General features: G+C 43.8%; 1 protein-coding gene across 1 annotated transcript in view; it reads right to left on the reverse strand.

Annotated features, from left to right (window-relative positions):
• Positions 1–19,625, reverse strand: part of LOC138266530 (probable cation-transporting ATPase 13A4) — a 93,156-nt gene that overhangs the window by 39,579 nt on the left and 33,952 nt on the right. The window contains exon 7 of the mRNA XM_069215391.1: positions 5,796–5,838. Coding sequence (XP_069071492.1) covers positions 5,796–5,838 — 43 coding nt within the window. The remainder of the gene's footprint in view (positions 1–5,795; positions 5,839–19,625) is intronic.

Raw genomic sequence — 19,625 nt, forward strand, 5'->3', positions numbered from 1 at the left:
ACCAAAGGGTCAGTTGGCTGACCTCCAGTGTGAGCTACAGCGATACCATATGCTTCAGAGGCCTCCCTGGAAGTGCCCAGTTGCCCAGATCCAACTCGACCTGCCTGAGCATTAGTACTGGCTTCTGCTGGAGTGAGTCCTGATCCCCAGGAGCTGTACCTCAAGTCCTGCATCTTTGGGGGGGATCAGTGAGAGCCCCACCTGTGGTAATAGGTAAAAATCCTGTAGTTTGGTCTCTGCAAACTGTGAATGGTCCTATTTGCACCTTTGTGGTACCTGTGAAAACTGCCAATTGGAAGTTCCAGCAGGACCTGCCCTTCTTGCGGACAGCAACAATCTGTAACAACCACTAACAGGACGCCAGCACTTTGGGCAGACAGTGACGATCTGCGATGATCCACCAAAGTGAAAGTCCAGTGATGACCAGCTCTTCATGCTACACCAACACCTGTGCGGGTCGCTCAGCCTGCTCTTCTCACCAAAAGGATTCTGCTCACGACTGCCTTTACAGTGAACAGAACTCTTCGTGCTGGACTTTAGAAGGTAACTTTTCAGCTTGATTAACCTGGTCCCTGTTTCTTGCCTGCGCTTCATTTTGGTCAGCCTGAAGTTGTGATTTCTCCCTGGCCCAGAGCAACCAGATAACTGCGTGTAGATAACTGCGTGTAGACTTTCTGCTTCTTGGAGCTATTTTTACTAAAAGCTTTAAATGTCAATATCTCTGGTTCTACTGATTGGATGTTTGTCTTTCTGCTTTCATGTTATTAAATAAAATGCACTCTAACTTTCTAAATTGGTATGGAATTTTTCTTGTTTTTTTGTTATATTACTGTTTGGACGCTGAATATTCCTATAAGTTAATCCTGACTGCCTTTGTGTCGAGCTACCAGAAGGTTAAGCACAGGTTTATTTAGTGACTTTTTGTGGTTCACCCAGACAAATATTGTGGCTTTTGCTTAAAAAGGTGTCACAACCCCCTCAAATAACAGCCCAATATCTCACACACAATTAAATATTATTGGAAACCTGGGGGCCCCTACTGAATCATTATTGGAATCCAGGGACACCCACTGAATCCTTACTTGGAGCTGAGGACCTCAGCCCAAGCATTTTTGATGATTTCAACTTGAAAACAATACACAAAAATACAGAAACAATCCTCAAACAAATATGCAAATGATGAAATATTTTATTTAATTTAAAACAAAATTGAAAAACCACAAATTTAATAGGAAGGTGGAAGCTTTCTTAAATTCAGTTGAGGCCACTCATTATCCAAACTGTTTTCTGTTTAATTCACTTGCTGTGGTTCCACTAATCAATCTGGGGATATTATCCTAATTTTAACTTCTATTGTCAAATTCTTTTACATTTACAGAATGTTTTCAAATTTCCATTTTTACATTTTACATCATTATTTATATACCCTTTATTAATCTGTTAATATTATTTAATTTCCTAAGCAGTTGCCAACCCCCTGAGTAGGCTTTGCAGATCTCCAGGGCTCTTGGACCACATGTTAAGAACCATTGTTTTGGGTGGCAAAAGAATATGGCAGATACATTTTTATTTTTCGACAATCCATTTTATAATGTGTTGTAAAACCTCTTTAAGGCCTCTTATGATGAGCACCAACGATCCTCTCCCTTCATGGCTTGCTAAATCCAGGATAGGGGTTGTTGTGCAGGCAAAGAGGATGGACTAAACATAACCCTGGCCCTCTCCAGCTGAAGCTTAAGCTTCCCTTCGAAACATTGCACTACAGCTCCAATGCAAGGGACCTGGGTATCAACACATCAAGATGATGAGTACTTATCCCAAACATGTCCACCTTCACCACATGGTATATTGACATGAGGAAGGAAGGTAACCCCCGATTTTCAAGGACCATTGCATAGACATCACCAGCATGAATGGCCAATATAGGAGTGAACATGAATATGGTCGAGAATTTGGCCCATCTGCTGCTTTAGATGACTCAAATTGGGGTCAGATTGAGGATAATTTATCGGCTGGAAACTCATGGGGTCTAGAGACAGTTAATGAGTATAGAGCCAGTGGACTCTGTTTTCCAGCCAGTAGTCTATCTATTCATCGCTTTGGTGCACCACGGGATCAGTTTGTGCTCTTTGTGAATCACTGGTTGGTTTAGTAAAAGGACAATGAGCAAAGGCCAGGTTTGGAGGCAAAATTTATCTCAAAAGGGGGCATGGCACTTCTGGATTATGAAATAGGGCACATGATATGAAAAACACTGCTCATGTATGTACAAAATGTTCTATTTTTCAGAACACTGAAAAACTTTTGACCTCAAGAGGCAGGTAGTCTCAAGTGAGCAATATGGACACATCTCTTAGGGGCATATTTAAGAGCCCCTATCGCCTCCTTGTGTCACATTAGCATCATTTTTTTTACGCTAATGTGGCCCAATGAGGCCAAAATCGCTGTGCCAAATTTGCCAATTGAATGTTATGCATTGCACCACTTTGTAACCTACTGTGCTACTTTATGCCTGCACTAGGCATAATGTATGCAAAGGGGGCGTTCCCCCGTTAGGGGGACTGAAAATATGGCGCAGTGACATTTAAGAGATTTCTATGCGTCATTTTTTTGCCACTTTTAATGCCTGTCCCGAGCAGGCGTTAAAATGGTGCACTCCAATAATTACAATGGGCCCCTATGTGCTGCTGAAGATTAGCGCCAACATTTTGGTGCTAACCCTGAACAGTACATCAATAGCATCAGAAATTCTGATGCTATTGCCCCCTTACCTGCCCATGGTGTGTTGTATTTTAAATATGGCGCACATATGTTGGTGGTAGGGGGGCACAAGGGGCCGCAAGAAAAGTGTTGCTACATTGCAGGTAGTGCCTATTTTCAGAAATCTGACCCTTAGTTCTCAGTAAATATTATATTAGGCACAATGAAAGCTGCTTTTGTGAGGACTACTTCTCCCAGCACACCTTGTACTTCTGCACAAGGGGTGGAAGGAGGAGGAGGAGGCCCCTGGGAACTTCCTGGTGAGACATAGTATTATTGCCATACCCACTGCATGGGACACTGGAAGCTGTTTTATAGGAAACTACTGGTGGCAGGACACCTTGTACTGCTACACAAGAGGTAGGAAGAGGAAGAGGCCTCTGGGAACTTCCTGGTGCTATATAGTACAATTGCCATTCCCACTGTGTGGGATGCACATGGGGTATGCCTGTGCAAAGCCCAAGTCAAGGACTGGACCGTCCTGTGCATGTCAGTGCCAGAAAGAGATAGGGCAGTTCAGCCCCCTTGGTTCTGTTATTAGCATCAGACATCTCATTTTTATCACATCTTCAATACTTTTACGATAAGACTTATTCATTGCCAATCAGTTTAAGGGTCTATAGGTGACAATCTTCCTAAATAGTAGATCTTTCTCCCTGGACTTGGCCTTCTCCCTGGACTTGAGCTGTTTCTCAGCTGAGCACAGATATTTTATTTATTAATGAACCATGGGGAAAAGAAAGTCTTCAGGCAGTGCCCCGCACCTTATCTTCTCTTTACAATAATGACATGTTAATTTTTCTGAATGATTGTACCCATGATTCCCCCAGACTCAATGGAACCCCGATCTCAACCCTTTTGTTTGTCAATTATACCATTCTAATCTCCTGCACCCCTATGAGGTTACAAATTCTTTTATATAAATTTACACATTTTGGTGAAGAAAGGGTATTAGAGGTGAACACATCAAAAACAAAACGTGTGATCTTTAACCCTCATTAATCGTTCAGAGGTAGCTTCAGCATGAAGGGACTGCAAATTGTGGAACATTTTGATTAGCTTTGTATTAGACTAGATAAATCCTTATCCTGGTCCTCACAATAAGATAACATCAGCACCACTTTGTTTTGTGGTGCCTCAGTGGTCATAAAAAGATGCAAAAACCCCACTCCTAGACACGTATCGCATGCCATTGAGGCACACCGACCCAAAGTTAAGAGTCAGCCTTGTACAGGGCTGAAAGTTATGGACATGTAAGAAAGAAGGAGGTGGCTACTAAAGAAAATACCTTTCTCAGGTTACTGTTGAGTCTACCTCAAAGTAACTCCACAGGCAGTTTATCCGTTGATATAGGGCTTAAACAAATAAAGATATTGCAGGCTTAAGACCACTCCTATGTTGGATTAGATTGTGGACTAAAATTCTATAGAAGTGTGCTAACTGAGGTTCTATGCATGACAATTTAGATTTCTATTAATTGGTTTTCCCATTAAAATCTAATTTCCAGGCAATAGGCAAGAACTCACTGTGGAGTGATCCTTCAACCATAAAGGGTAGAAAAAGAGCAGCCTTTAAGGCAGCTTTTTGTCTCCTTACATATGAGCAATGTCATAGAAATATAAGTGTAGATCTGGAAGTTTCACGGCTATATTTCCGTCCCATAAGTGCATCCCCAACTTTGAACCTAATATGAATTCCATCATCCCTTACCTGGCCAGAAACATACATATTAATTTCATGATGGTCTCTATCCAGATAGGTCAATTTTTCAGTAAATGGAAGAAGTCACCTTAGGTCCAAGTGCTTTGCCCTTTATGTAGGGACACAGTAGCTTTAGATCATCGACTATTGATTTGACCTCTGTACAAAACAGCCAGGAGCATATGGTTCAAGCCACTTTGTATTAACCTAGGAATAAGGCAATATTTAGTTGCCTCTAGGGTACTACAGACAAATACTGATCCTCATATTGTCTGTGCTGTGAGTAGATTCCTTTATGCAGTTGGGTTAGAAGAAAGAGGTTGGGGTATCATTTTTAATTACATTATTTATATTGTCTTTTAGATCTACCTTGCATTGCGCAATGGTTCAGTTATCTGGCATGTCAGACATGTTGTTAAATTTTTGTTATATATTGACTGACAAAGTTTTTAAGACATATTGGGGGTCATTACGACCCTGGCGGCCGGCTGTAAGTTGGCGGTAACACCGCCAACTGGCTGGCGGTGTTCCGCCAGCAATTATGACCGTGGCGGAATTGCCACGGCCATACCGCCGGCCCCTCCAATATTCCGCCAGGATTCCGCATGGCCCTGGGGATTATGAGTCCCTGACCGCCAGCCTGTCTGTGGCGGTACACACCGCCATTGAAAGGCTGGCGGTAAGGGGACTTGTGGTGCCCCTGGGGGCCCCTGCACTGCCCATGCACTTGGCATGGGCAGTGCAGGGCCCCCCAGGCATAGCCCCGTTGCGCATTTCACTGCCCGAATTTCGGGCAGTGAAATGTGCGACGGGTGCTACTGCACCTTCTGCACATCAGCATTGCCACCGGCTCTATTACGAGCCGGCAGCAATGTTGATGTGACATTTCCGCTGGGCCAGCAGACGGTAACACTGTTACCGTCCGCTGGCCCAGCGGAAATGTCATAATAGGGAGCCAGGAATACCGCCGGCAATGGCGGTATTCTGTCTCCTGCGGCCTCGCGGTCTTTTGGCAAGACCGCCGAGGTCGGTTTACCCCCATTGTCATAGTTTTTTCAATGCAATTTGTGACAGGGTAATTTATAAAAATGGACCTGCCGATTCTGTGAGGGTATGAAATTAAGCAGGCTGTCACCCTGTGAGGTGTCATGTTTCTAAATATTTTCTATCTCTGTCTATATTTCTGATATAGAATTATATATGTTTTCATTTTGTATACGTTTATACGATATTGTATATTGATGTTTGTCCATATTTTATGGGATGTCACCCCAAAATAAACATACTAAGGAAAGAATTTATTAGAAAAAAAGAAACACACATAATTTACTCACCCCACAATCATTAGCTCCATCTCCACACATTCCAACGTAGTAACTGTAATAGAAAAATGGCATTATTGGCTGATACTAGGTTTGCTTCATGTGCTTGTGTACACTATAACGCATGGGAGCCTGGCATCACTGCATAGAAGCCAGTCTCCAACTTTGTAATTACAGCTGAGTGGCGATGTCTGCAGTCACTTGTAACAATGTGATGACTTAGCTGCTCACTTGTAATAAGTTATTCCAGTTGATCAGTGGCATCATATTGCCTCTTGCCAGCAGCCAAATTGAAATGCAGGTCACCAAGTATAATCATAACTGCGGTTAAAGCAAGAAACCAAGAACTGGCTGGTTATTATGTTTTGTTTCTAAAATTAACAGCAATCACCATGAAGGAGATATTTATGACAAAATGTTTTTTTGCATGTTGTGTGTCACACATTCTGAGGTGAATCATATTTTGATATGATTTATGCAAAACGTATTCTAGTTGCTTTTTGGTGTGTTTGATTTCACACTGTAGATTACACTTTTATTCTTCAAGTCTGCCACATTACAATCTCTTCGATATTTAAGAGGAAGACACCAAAGGTTTAAGTAGTTTCTGGCACTGGTGATGGTGAGATTATGTATTATAAGGAATAAAATACCATCTGCCATAACTTAAATGGATATTGAAAGCCACCCTCAGTGTTTCATGATCTTATTAAGGAACTCAGCCTTTGTTCTCATTACTCTATATTGTAATGAAACCCCTTGGTGACTTTCAATATCCTTATAGTGTAATGAAGAGAATACTTTATCTCATATATAATAAATGAAAGCCTGCAACACCAGTATAAAAACCTATATCTAATTTCCTCGTTATTATAGTTGTGCTGTTACTCTGGTAATAGGGAAATGATACAGCTGCTCAACTGTAATAAGTTATTACAGTTGAGTTGTGCAATTAAAATGCCTAATTGTAGAGCCAGCAGTCATGGTGAAAGGCAGGTCACAGAGCATTATTGCACTTCAAAAACTGTCCTTTCCTTATTATGATTCTTTTTTTTCTAAAATGAAAAGTGATAAGCAGGAAGGAGAGATTTATGCAACGTGTTTTCTTTTTCCACATAGTTCATTTCAGGAAAGAAAGATTCACTTTGTGTATTGCTACTTGTGACTCTAGCTTATTTCTAATCTGTTTTATTTTAAACCAATTCTGATATGTTTTTGCAGCAACTAAGTGTTTGTTGGTGTGTTTAATTTCACCCCACAGATTCTGTGTTATTCTTTGTGTCTGCAACCATGATATCTCTTTCAAATGATAAGAAAGACACTCAGGAATGTAGCCATTTAGTAGAAGGATGATGATGTGAATATGTATTATACGAAATAAAATATCTTCTGCTGTACTTTGGAAGGTTACTGCAAGTCAATGAGAAGTTAGCTCCTTATCTTACAAAACAATTTAGCCTTTGGCCTCATTTCTCTACATGGTCATGGAACTCCTCTGTGATTTGCAATATTGTTATAATTTGCAGCATATGGTTCAGTATCACATATATAATATTGTTATTGTGTTACTACAATGGAAATTATACTCTAGGTTTTGCCATTTTATTGAATGTTGGAGCAATGGACGGATGAACAAAGACTCATTCTAAAACCGGGATGTGCAGTTTGTACATTGTCTGGTATATGAATGTATACATAATTTTGGATGAGACCTATAGATCACACCACAAATGTATATTCCTAACTGGTAGCAAAATGACCTATCGGTTGAATATCAATTAAGCAGGTCAAAATTTGACCTCAAAGTAAATAGCTACGAATGTTGGGATGATGGTATACAAGGGAAATCATGTCCCATCCTTTTATTTCATGTCCCAAACAGAAACCTTAATTTAAAGCAGCCCATGTCCATTAAAGGAATTAGTGCTGCTTTAGAAAATGTCAAAATGTTTCCTTTCTGGGAACTGGTTTGGGAGGACCAGGCTTTGGTTCTCTGGAGGACTTCTAGCTCCCCCTTAGGCAGCTTAGCACGATTCAGATACCTGAAGATGTCCTATAGGAAAACCTTACCCTTTGATAAACAGATAGAAAACTCTTAGAGGTAATGGTATCTGATCACTGCTTTCTGACTGCAATTGCTAAAACAATATTACATTGAATCCCCAAAATGGGAGGGGGATGCTATTTTCACGTCTATTCCTATTTTTGATATGTACTTGGCCACTAACCCATATTCGGAGTTGGAAATACTTTTTCGACTCATCAAAGGAGTTTTAAACATTTGAAAACAACCTTTCATGGTCACAAACCTTGAGATCTTGAGGTTAGCATGATTTGCTACCACAGTATTTTGTGTATGTTAAAAAAGCACAACAGGTGAGACTGTGACATGTCTTTCTGACTGAAACTAAGTTTAACATTTATTAAGTCACAGTAAAGTGAATATCTTCTTGTTTTACCTTATGGATGCTTGCATAACATCAGCGATCAGTTTATAAGAAGACATCTCATCAATCTTGCTCTCTCGCAACTGTTATCTTATACAGTTGAGAGATCTTTTCAAGTTAGTTTGCAATATGAGTTACAGTGAATGAGTGGGGGGTGTTGTGATACAGAGTGTTAAGTGGTCACGACTGTTACTATTAATGATGCAGTAAGTTCAGTTGCACCAGGGACCAGAGGCCTGAGGAGCCTCCTGAAACCTATTTACTAAAGCAGATCACATGTTCTCTGCGAGTTCAAATCATAGCTCCTCCACACCAGTAGTTGTGAGGGTCAGTGATTGTGAAAGAATGAGTGTAAGTGAATCTGTGAGTGAAATTAAGACCAAAAATCAGTGAATGTTAGTATATGGGTACATTTGTGTGCGCGTGACAGTGAGTGGAAGTGAGTATGAACCAGAATGTGTAAGTGAGAGTGTGAGTGAGCTGACGAGTGAATGAGACAGAGAATGATTTTGAGTTAGTGTGTAAAAGTGTCTTTGTGAGAATGTTTTCTGCTTGTAAGTCTGCTGCTGGTCAGGGCATACTTAGATACATCTTGGCTTATGAGGACATCAAGGTAATTTACGTTGACTGGAATATTGAATGTTATTCTTGGCATAAAAGAGGGCAGCATTGAAAACTGCTGACATTCACATACTGGGTGCAATTCATGCCAAAGGGGGGACTCGGATGGCAGATTGATGGTGCTGGTATCCTGTAGGTAATAGTTGGTGAGTGGAGGTCTGGTTGTAGTTGCGAAAGCAAATCATGAGAAAACCCTGGCTCTGACATTTGGGTAATATTTGACACATGGGTCACCCATGCCATATGACCAGTACCAATGGCAAAATCCTGGTATTGTCATTTTGCATGCAATTCTTTGCATAAGAGAGCACCATGGGAAAATTCTGGCATCAACACAAATTAATTCCTAACATACATGAGGCACCCAAAGCATATTTTGAAAACGAAAAGGTGAACCTGTGGAAAGGAATTATGCACTGCCACTTTTGAAGAAATCATCAACTCTCAACCGAGCTTTATCATGGAGTGGTCAGAGATCTGCAACCTCGTTCCACTCTCTATTACAATTCTTACAACACCTTCAAGAGGAAACTCAATACACTACTCTTCCCGCTCTATTTTTAACTGGAATAGCTACAGAAGGTTCCTGCTTAAACTTGAATGATGATAAATACTGTTCTTCCACTGCTTTAGACCCCTGATGTTTCTAGCACTTTTTCCATTTTTTACTTTAACGTGCTTTAATTATTTCGCATGTCTCCATAAGGGGCTCTGCTGTCCTGGTGGGTGTGGTTTGCTCCCTAGAAAACTCCAAATATATGCTTAAAATCATCAAGCTGCCTCTAAGCTACAAAACTAATTACAGAGCTAAGGTACATTTTGCATTAATTAATTTGAAGTGATCATCCCTAACCTTTCTTTATTAAACCAGAGAGCTGCATACCCTGCAAAGGACAGGGAAGTTTGCTCAAGGGTCACTAATAGGGATGGTACTGTTGGGGCTACACTGAAAGGACAACATAGGCTTTTGAAAGTGAAACCTTCAAGGGTTTAGATAATGTTACATAGAGTGTAACGTAAGATAAGTTATTAATTGGGTTTAAAATAAGCAAAACATTCTGAGGAGCTGGAATGGAAAGGTAGATAGCAATACACCAATAGTTCCCTGACCCTGACTAGCTTCCCTTCCCGGGTTGCATTTGCCATTCAGTAACATAAAAGTCTGAGGTTATTCTCCTTTCAGCACACATGTCTGCACACAAATATTCTTGTTATACAAATAGAGAAGGCAAGCATTGGCAAAGTCAAAAGGTCTCACCTATGTGAGATGTATTGCCTTTCTTGAAGTGGAGTAGAGTGAACTGAAGTAGAGTGAAGTGATGTAGTGTGGTATGGAGTGGAATGGCATTGTGTAGGTTGGAGCAGAGCAGCACTATGTAAAGTGGAGTGGCATTGTGTGTCATGCAATGGCATTATGTAGAGTAGAGTGCCAGTGTGTTACGTGGTCTGGCACTGTTTAGAGTGGAGTAGTATGGAGAATAGAGTGAAGAAGCATTGTGTGGCGTGAAGTGGATCAGAATTATTTGACATGGAGGGGATGGCATTGTGTGGTGTAGAGCGGCATTGTGTGAAGTGGAGTGGCATTGAGTGGAGTGGCAGGCATTGAGTGCAGTGATTTTCAGTGGGCTGCCATAGTGTGGAGTGGAGTGGCTTGAATGACATGGAGTAGAGAGGAGTTACATTGAGTGGCGTGAACAGAAGTGACATTGTGTGGCACGGAATGGCATTGGCATGGGGTGGCATTCTGTAGCTTGGAGTGGCATTGTGAGGCTTCAAGTGGAATTCAGTGGGATTATGTGGCTTTGAGTGGCATTGTGTGGAGTGGATTGAGGGGCATTGTGTGAAGTGGAGTGACATTGTGTGGCATTGAGTGGATTTGAGTGGCATTGATTGGCCTAGTGAGGAGTAAAGCGGATTTGTGGGGTGTGGAGTGAATTGGAATTGTGTGGCATTTAGGTGAGTGGAGTGGCATTGAGTGGAGTGGGGCAGAGTAGCCAGGAGTGGCATTGTGTGGTGTTGAGTGTAGTGGCGTTATGTGCAGTGAAGTGCATTGTGTGGATTTGAGAGGGGTGGCATTGGTTTGCATGGAGTGCTGTGTATTGTGCAGTAGAGAGAAAATGTATGGTGTACAGTGGTGTGGAATTGTTTTGTGTGGAATTGTGTGGAATGGAGTAGTGTGGAGTGGAATTGTGTGACACAGAGTAGAACTGAATGAAGTCGATTTCTGTTGTGTGAAATTTGTGTTTTGTGGAGTAAAGGAGGTGGCATTTTGTTGAATGAAGTGAAGTGACATTGTGTGGCATGGCGTGGAGAGGAACTGTGTGAAGTGGAGTAGAATTGTTTGGCATGGAGTGGCATTGTGTGGGGTGGCATGGCAATGAGTGAAGTGGAGTGGCATTGGGTTGTGTAGAGTGACATTGTGTGGCACTGAGTGGAATGGAGAGGCATTGTGTGATGTGTAGTGGAATGACATTGTGAGATTTGGAGTAGAGTGTGTGGCAATGAGTGGAGTGGCATTGTATGAATTAGAGAGGCATTATGTAGTGTGGAGTGGGGTGTCATTGAGTGGCACTGAGTGGAGTAGAGTGAAATTGAGTGGCATGACATTAAGTGACGCTGAGTAGCATTATGTGGCCTTGAGTGGATTAAAGTGGCAGTGTGTGGTGTGGAATACAGTGGAATTGTCTGGCACTAAGTAGAGTGGGGTAGCATTGAGTGGAGTGGAGTGGCACAGAAAATAATAAAGTGGCATTGAGTGGAATGGAATGGCACAGAATAGAGTGGAGTGGTATTTGATGGAATGTGCTACATTGAGAGGAGTGGAGTGAGTGAGTTAAACTGAGTGGAGTGGAGTGGAATTGTGTGACATGAACTGACATTGAGTGTTGAGTAGTACTGAGTGGAGTAAAGTGAAGTGAGATTGTGTGAATTGGAGGTGAGTGCCATTGTGTGAAGTTGAGTGGAGTGGCATTGTGTGGAATGAAGTGGAGAGGCACTTTGTGGTATGGAGTGGAGTGGCATTGTGTGGCATTGAGTAGAGTGGAGTAGCATTGAGTGGCATGGCAATGAATGAAGTTGAGTGGCATTGAAATCCTTGGATGGAGTAAAGTGGCATTTTGTGGTGTGGGGTGGATTGAATTGTGTGGCATAGAGTAGCCAGGAATGGCATTAAGTGGAGTGGCACTGAGTAGAGTGGCATGATGTAGAGAACAGTGGAGTGGCATTGTGCAGTGTGGAGTGGCATTGTGTGGAGTGGAGTAGCATAATGTTGTGTGGAGTAGAATAGAGTGGCATTGTTTGAATCAGAGTGGCATTGTATGGAGGGAAGTGGAGTGGCATTGTGTGGTGAGCAGTGGAATGGCAATGTGTGGCATTATGCGGCTTGGAGTGGCATTTTGCATTCTCAAGTGGAGTAGTATTGTTTGGGGAGATGGAGTGGCTTTGTCTTGAGTGAACGGGAGTGGCATTGTGTTGTGTAGCATGGAGTAGAATGGATTTGTGTGGTGTGTACTACCATTCGTTGGAGTGCCATATTGTGGTCTTTAGTAGAGTAGAACTGTGTGAAGTGAAGTGGCATTGTGTGGTGAGAAGTGGAGATGGGTGGCACTGAGTTGCATGGAGTGAAGTGCCATAGTGTAGTGTTCAGTAGAGTGAAATTGTGTGGTGTACAGTGTGTAGAATTGTGTGCAGTGGATTAGTGTGGAGTGAAATTGTGTGGCGTGGAGTATAATTGAGTAGAGTAGATTTCTATAGTGTGAAATTGTGTTTTGTGGAATGGAGAGGCATGGCATTGTGTTGCATGGAGTGGAATGGTATTGTGTGGCATTGAGTGGAGTGGAACTGTGTGAAGTGGAGTCGAATTGTGTGGAATGGAGTGGCATTGTGTGGGGTGGCATGGCATAGAGTGAAATGGAGTGGCATTGAGTTATGAAGAGTGACATTGTGTGGAACTGAGTGTGTGGGATTTCACTCTACTCCAGTCCTCACTGTTTGGTGTGGAGTGGAATGACATTGTGTGGCACTGAGTGGAATAGAGTGAAATTGATTGGCATGCCATTAAGTGGAGTTGAGTGGAATTGTGTTGCTTTGAGTGGGTTAAAGTGGCAGTGTGTTGTGTGGAGTGCAATGGAATTGTATGGCGCTAAATGGAGTGGAGTGACATTGAGTGGAGTGGAGAGGCTCAGAAAAGAGTAGAGTGGCATTTAGTGGAATGACACAGAATAGAGTGGAGTGGCATTGAGTGGAGTGGAGAGCATTGAGAGGAGTGGCATTGCATGAATGACATTGAATAGAATAGGTTGGAATTGTGAAACATGGACTGGCATTGTGTGAAGTAGAGAGTGGCATTGAGAGTTGAGTGGAGAAGATTTGAGTGGAGTAAAGTGGAGTGACATATTGTGGATTGGAGGGGAGTGGCATTGTGTGGAGTGGAGTAGAATTGAGTGGAGTGGCAATGAGTGGAGCTGCATTGAGTGGAATGGAGTGGGCTGGAGTGGAGGGGAGTGGCATTGTGGAGTTGAATGACACTGTGTGGCATGGAGTTGTCATGGGTTTATTTTACACTTAGCTTTGACACACATAGTGTAGTTTAGCGAAGGCATGCGGCCTGTGCCATTTAACCTACATATGTGCTCTTATTTTGTTTATTCAGTTCTGTTGATTTTTAGGTAGCCTGTGCTCAGCAGGGGTGTTTTTATTTTCCATTCAGCTGTAACTTTTTGATTCAGAGAAAGCATTGTTATTATTATTCTGTGCAGAACGTTTCACCATGTAGCCTTGACCAAGGATGACAAGAAAAGTACATGATAATCCAGCCAACAATTGTCACTTCAAAAGTATGTAAACAGTCTGACACTTCTGTACATGCCCATATCAGACCTTTCTTCATAAAAGGAATGTATGGTTCTTATAAAAACACTGCATAGGCCAAAGGACAAAAGGGAAGTAATTCCATCCAGGATTCTGTCCACGCTGCATGCCATTTCATTGCTGACCTCAGCCCTGTCTCTACAGCCAACCCTGGAGACAGCAGGCAGACCCATATATTTCAGGTAATGGTGGTGGGTGCTTCTCCCATGGACTAAGTGAGGACAGATTGGGCTACCACTGCTATGCTCTCACTTGGGAGTTAGGGATTGAGTAGAATTCATCTATGTATGCTACTCCTATATCTTAGGACTATTTATTTTCTTCTCGCTGGTCACCAATATTCTAATTCTGTTATGTCACATTGCCCTAATAATTGCAGCTCATATATTTTATCGTATATTGCAGTCCAGGTCAGGTCACACAAGCTTTATTCGGTCTAAATAACCATCAAAGCAATAACTTACAACAATAAAATCATGATCTATACATAATAAATATATAGCAACAAGGTTAAAAAGTAGATAATAAGAATAAGATAAAAATACTATAAAATGAGGGATCTGCAAGTGTACAAAGGGAAAAAATTAAAATAAAACTTTGCATATGCATCCCGTCCTATAAGTGAGGGGCAAGTATCAAAGTTCCTTTTGTTGACTGCTTTAGACTTCCTCATCAGTTATTTATAAGAAATTCAATAAATAAAACAATTTAGGTTAAATAAGGTAAAATCAGGGATCAATTAATATCAAATCACCATAATCCTTTTTTTTTAAAGTATGTACGTGTGTGCCAAGCGGACGCAAGGAACTTGCTGACCGCACAAGTTAGGGGAGAGGAACAATCTCTCAACATCAACCTGAGGGCATCTCTACACATTCTCAACCCCACGTTCCTACAAGCGGGACAAAGCCATTTCCTCCGAGCAATGCCATAGGCAGGACAAATAAACATAAAGTGCACTACAGTTTCCACAGAACCATTACAGCAAGGGCATTTATCGGATAGCAGGGTGGAGCTCCATGAACTAGAAAAGGACTTCAGAGGGAGGCATCCATACCTAAAACGAACATACAAACTTTTGCTTAATTGCTTAATTGATCAGTAATTAAGTCCAGGAAGGGTTCGAAGTGGGGAAACCACTTGTAATCGAGAAAAAGAAACGCCAACCTACCATGTGAAGTACAAAACAGATGTTTTTCCCTAACATGGGACCAGTAAACAGATTTCAGGTGGTCCTTGTGAGCCCTCCTTAAATTATTGGTCTGGCTCCAAAAGTGACTGAGTCCCAAGGTATGGAACCATTCTGAGATGTGCTTGAACCAAGGGATAGAAAGTACGTTTGGTCTATCCAGTAAGTCTTGCAAAGATTCCTTGTAGGTGACTAATTCAGGGGTAGTCCAGATACAAACCCCAAAAATTAAAGGCCTTAAAGCTATTACATCAGAAATGCGAGGGAACCCTAGGTCCAAAAACACTGGAACCAGGGGCATACTACAGGGGCATGCCACGAGTGATCTTGCGAAGCTATTTCCCCCCACAGATAACTTGCTAGATTTAGAGCAACCCCAGACCTCAGCACCGTAGACCGCGGCACTCTGAGCCTTGGCTAGATACATTTTAATAGTATATTGCAGTCTTTTTGATAAATGTATTGAAAACCACCCTGCATCTTTTTCTTTGGCCTATGTGTATATGAGACCTTTGCTAATGAGAGAAAGGGGTGAGACTTGCTGAGCACAACTTCCCCTGAAAAGTTATAGTGTTTCATGTTTCCGGCTGCCAGAAATCACCTTTTTTCAGGTTTGGGTGAGGCGCTGCTAGCTAGCCGAAAGGGTTGGGCCAAGAGCTGCCAAGAGGGTGTGGGATTTACTCAGTCACCCACAAACAGTGGTTCTGCTACCCCTAATCTAGCAGCCTCGTTCTAATAACGGGAGCCCTATGACAGAGTCGAGTGATATTGTGTGATGTGGAGTAGAGTGTCATTGTGTGGAATGGAGAGGCAGTGAGTGGAATAGCACAGCATTGAGTGGAGTGGTGTTGAGTGGAGTTGCATTGTGTGAAGTAGAGTGGCATTATGTGAGATGGAGTAGAATCGAGTGACGTTGTATGGAGGGAAGTGGAATGGCATTGTGTTGTGTAGAATGAAGTGGCATTTTGTGCTGTGTAGTGGCATTGTGTGGCTTGGGGGTCATTGTATGGCTTTGAGCGTAGTGATGTGGCATTGTGTGGCATGGAGTGGCATTGTGTAGAGTGTAGTGGCATTGTGTGGAGTGAAGTGGAGATGCTCTGTGTGGCGTAGAGTGGAGTGGCATTGAGTGGAGTGGAGTAGCATTGAGTGGCATGGCAATGAGTGAAGTTGAGTGGCATTGAGTGGCCTTTGGGTGGAATGAGGTGGCATTGCGTGGAGTGGATTGAAATGTGTGGCATAGAGTAGCCAGACACGGCCTTGAGTAGAGAGGCATTGAGTGTAGTGGCACTGAGTAGACTGCAATTGTGTAGAGATGAGTGGATCGGCATTGTGCGGGGTGCAGTGGCATAATGTGGACTGGAGCGGCATTGTCTAGCATGGAGTAGAATTAAGTGGTATTGTGTGGACTGGAGTGGCACTGTGTGGCTTGGAGTGGCATTGTGTGGAGGGAAGTGGAGTGGAATTGTGTAGTGTGGAGTAGAGTGTCATTGTGTGGCATTGAGGACATTGTGTGTCCTAGAATGTCATTGTTTTGTGTCAAGTGGAGTGGTATTGTGTGGTGTAGTGGAGTGGCTTTGTCTGAAGTGGACTGGAGTGGCATTTTGTGGGCCATCATGGAGTAGAATTGGCATTGTTTGTAGTGACAATGTGTGTAGTGTAGTGAAGTGGTATGGTGTGACATGAAGTAGAGTGGAGCAACATTGTGTGATATAGAGTGACACTATGAAGTGGCTATGAATTACTATTGAGTGGAGTGACATTGTGTAGAGTGGAGTGGCATTGTTTGAGGTGGAGTAGGGAGGAATGACATTGTGGGAAGTTACGTGGAGTGGCAATGTGTGGCATGGAGGGGCATTGTGTAGCACTGAGAGGCACTGTGGCACTGTATGGCTTGTAATGGCATTGTGAGGTGTCAAGAGGTAGTGGCATTGTGTGGGGTCATGGACTAGCATTGTGTGGAGTGTATTGGAGTGACACTGTGTGGTGTGAAGTAAAGTGGATTTGTGTGGTGTGGTGTGAAGTGGAGTGCTGTTGAGTAAAGCGGAGTGGAATGGCATTGTATGGCATGGAGTAGAATTCTGTGGAGTGAAGTGGCATTGTGTGGTGTGGAGGGGCATTGTGTGCTGTGGTGTGCAGCAGAAAGGAATGTCATTGTACTACCTGGAATGAAGTGGCATTGTGTGGCATGGAGTAGAGTGAAATGATGTGGTATACAGTGGAGTGGAATTGTGTGGTGTGGAATTGTATGGAGTGGAGTGGTGTAGAGTGGAATTGTGAATTTGAGTGGATTTGAGTGGAGTGGATTTGTGTTTCATTAAATTGTTTTATTTTATCAGAGAGGGTGTCATTGCGCTGCATGTACAGTTGTGGGATATGCGGAGTGAAGTGGATTGGCTCTGAGTTGTGTGGAGTAGCATTGGGTGGCATGGAGTGGAGTGAAGTTACTTTGTATGGTGTGCAGTTGAGCGAAGTAGCTTTGTTTGGAGTAGAGTGGAGTAGCATTGTGCAGACTGGCGTGAGATTGTGTGCTATGGACTGGAATAGCACTGTGTGGCACGGAAGGGAAAGTAGTGGATTGAAATTACAGGTTGTGGAGTGGAATGGGACTGTGTGTTGTGAATTAAAATCGTTTGGCATGGAGTGGACTAGAAATGTAAAGCATGGGGTAGAATTGTGTTACAACCTTTCAGCAACGCCATCGCCGACCTGGCCAGCACCCACGCACTCGCCTGCACGGACTACATCCTCCTCGGGGACCTGAACTTTCACCTCGAAAACGACAATGACACCAACTCCATCATCCTTACTGAAAACCTTGCCAACCTCGGCTTCACACAGCTCGTCAACACACCCACCCACACAGCCGGTCATACCCTTGACCCTATCTTCTCCACAAGCAGCCATGTCACCTTCAACCATACCACCGAACTCTACTGGACCGACCACCACTGCATCCACTTCACCTTCAAGAAACAGACAGAACACCACCTCACCAAACAACCACCACGCCGTCGATGGGGCAGAGTCACCGAATTTCAACTAACTAACGCCCTAGCCCAGAAACCGCCCATCAACTCCACCGACCCTGACATCGCAGCACACAACCTCAAGCTATGGATCAACGACTGCGCCGTCCGCCTTGCTCCACTCAGAAAACCCTCCAACAACCACATCAACAAAAAAGTCACCTGGTTCACCGATGACCTCCAAGCGTCCAAACGCCACTACCGAAAACTCAAGCAAATATGGCTACTCGAACGCACTCCAGACAACCACACGGCACTCAAGGATGCCACATGCAAACACCATCAACTCACCAGGCTTGCAAAAAGATCCTCCTTCAAAACCCACCTAGAAAACAACGCCCACGGCTGCAAAGAACTTTTCAGCATCGTAAAAGAACTCTCCAACCCAAACACCACCGTCAACGACATCACCCCCTCCCAAGAACTATGCGACACCCTAGCAACCGCCTTCCACCAAAAAATCACAGACATCCACGACAGCTTCATCTCCCCTCACACTCCTGACGCTCCTACTCCACCCACCACAAACTCCACCCGCTCCAGCTTACTGACCTCCTGGACCAACATCAGCGACGACGAAACCCGCAAGACCATGAACTCCATCCACTCCGGATCACCATCAGACCCCTGCCCACACCACATCTTCAACAAAGCAGACACAGCCATCGCACCACACCTACGGAAAGCCATCAACATCTCCTTCGAAACTGCAAGATTCCCAGAAAGCTGGAAACACGCCAAAATCAACACCCTTCTCAAGAAACCAAAGGCGGACCCCAAGGACCTGAAAAACTTCCGGCCCATCTCTCTGCTCTCTTTCCCGGCGAAGGTCATCGAGAAAATCGTCAACACTCAGCTCACTCGGTACCTCGAAGACAACAACATTCTTGACCCCTCCCAGTCTGGCTTCAGACGCAACCACAGCACCAAAACTACACTCGTCTCCGCCACAGATGACATCAGAAGCCACCTCAACAATGGAGAAACATTAGCCCTCATCCTCCTAGACCCATCAGCCGCCTTTGACACCGTCTGTCACCACACCCTAAAATCCCGCCTCCACGCAGCAGGAATCCAGGACCAGGCCCTTGAATGGACTGCATCCTTCCTCGCCGGCAGAACCCAAAGAGTCCGCCTCCCCCCTTACCAATCCAAAGCCTTCAACATCATCTGCGGTGTACCCCAGGGCTCATCCCTCAGCCCGACAGTGTTCAACATCTACATGGCCCCCCTTGCACAAGTGGCCCGTCAGCACAACCTCAACATCATCTCCTACACCGACGACACCCAACTCATCCTCTCCCTCACCAAGGACCCGCACACCGCCAAAACCAACCTCCTCGAGGGACTAAAAGCCATTGCTGACTGGATGAGAGACAGCCGGCTAAAACTGAACTCGGACAAAACAGAGGTCCTCATCCTTGGCGCACCCCCTCCGTCTGGGACAACTCATGGTGGCCGCCCACGCTGGGTCCCCCACGACACCCACCGACAGCGCACAAAATCTCAGCTTCACCCTCGACTGCTCACTCTCCATGTCAAAGCAGGTCAGCTCCTCCTCCTACTACAACACCCTCTGCATGCTTCACAGAGTTTACAAATGGATCCCAACAGAAACAAGAAAAACAGTAACCCAGGCCCTCGTCAGCAGCCGACCCGTCTACGGCAACACCCTCTACACTTGTTTCTC

This window comes from Pleurodeles waltl, chromosome 11 (genome assembly GCF_031143425.1).
Source record: "Pleurodeles waltl isolate 20211129_DDA chromosome 11, aPleWal1.hap1.20221129, whole genome shotgun sequence".
NCBI lineage: Eukaryota > Metazoa > Chordata > Amphibia > Caudata > Salamandridae > Pleurodeles > Pleurodeles waltl.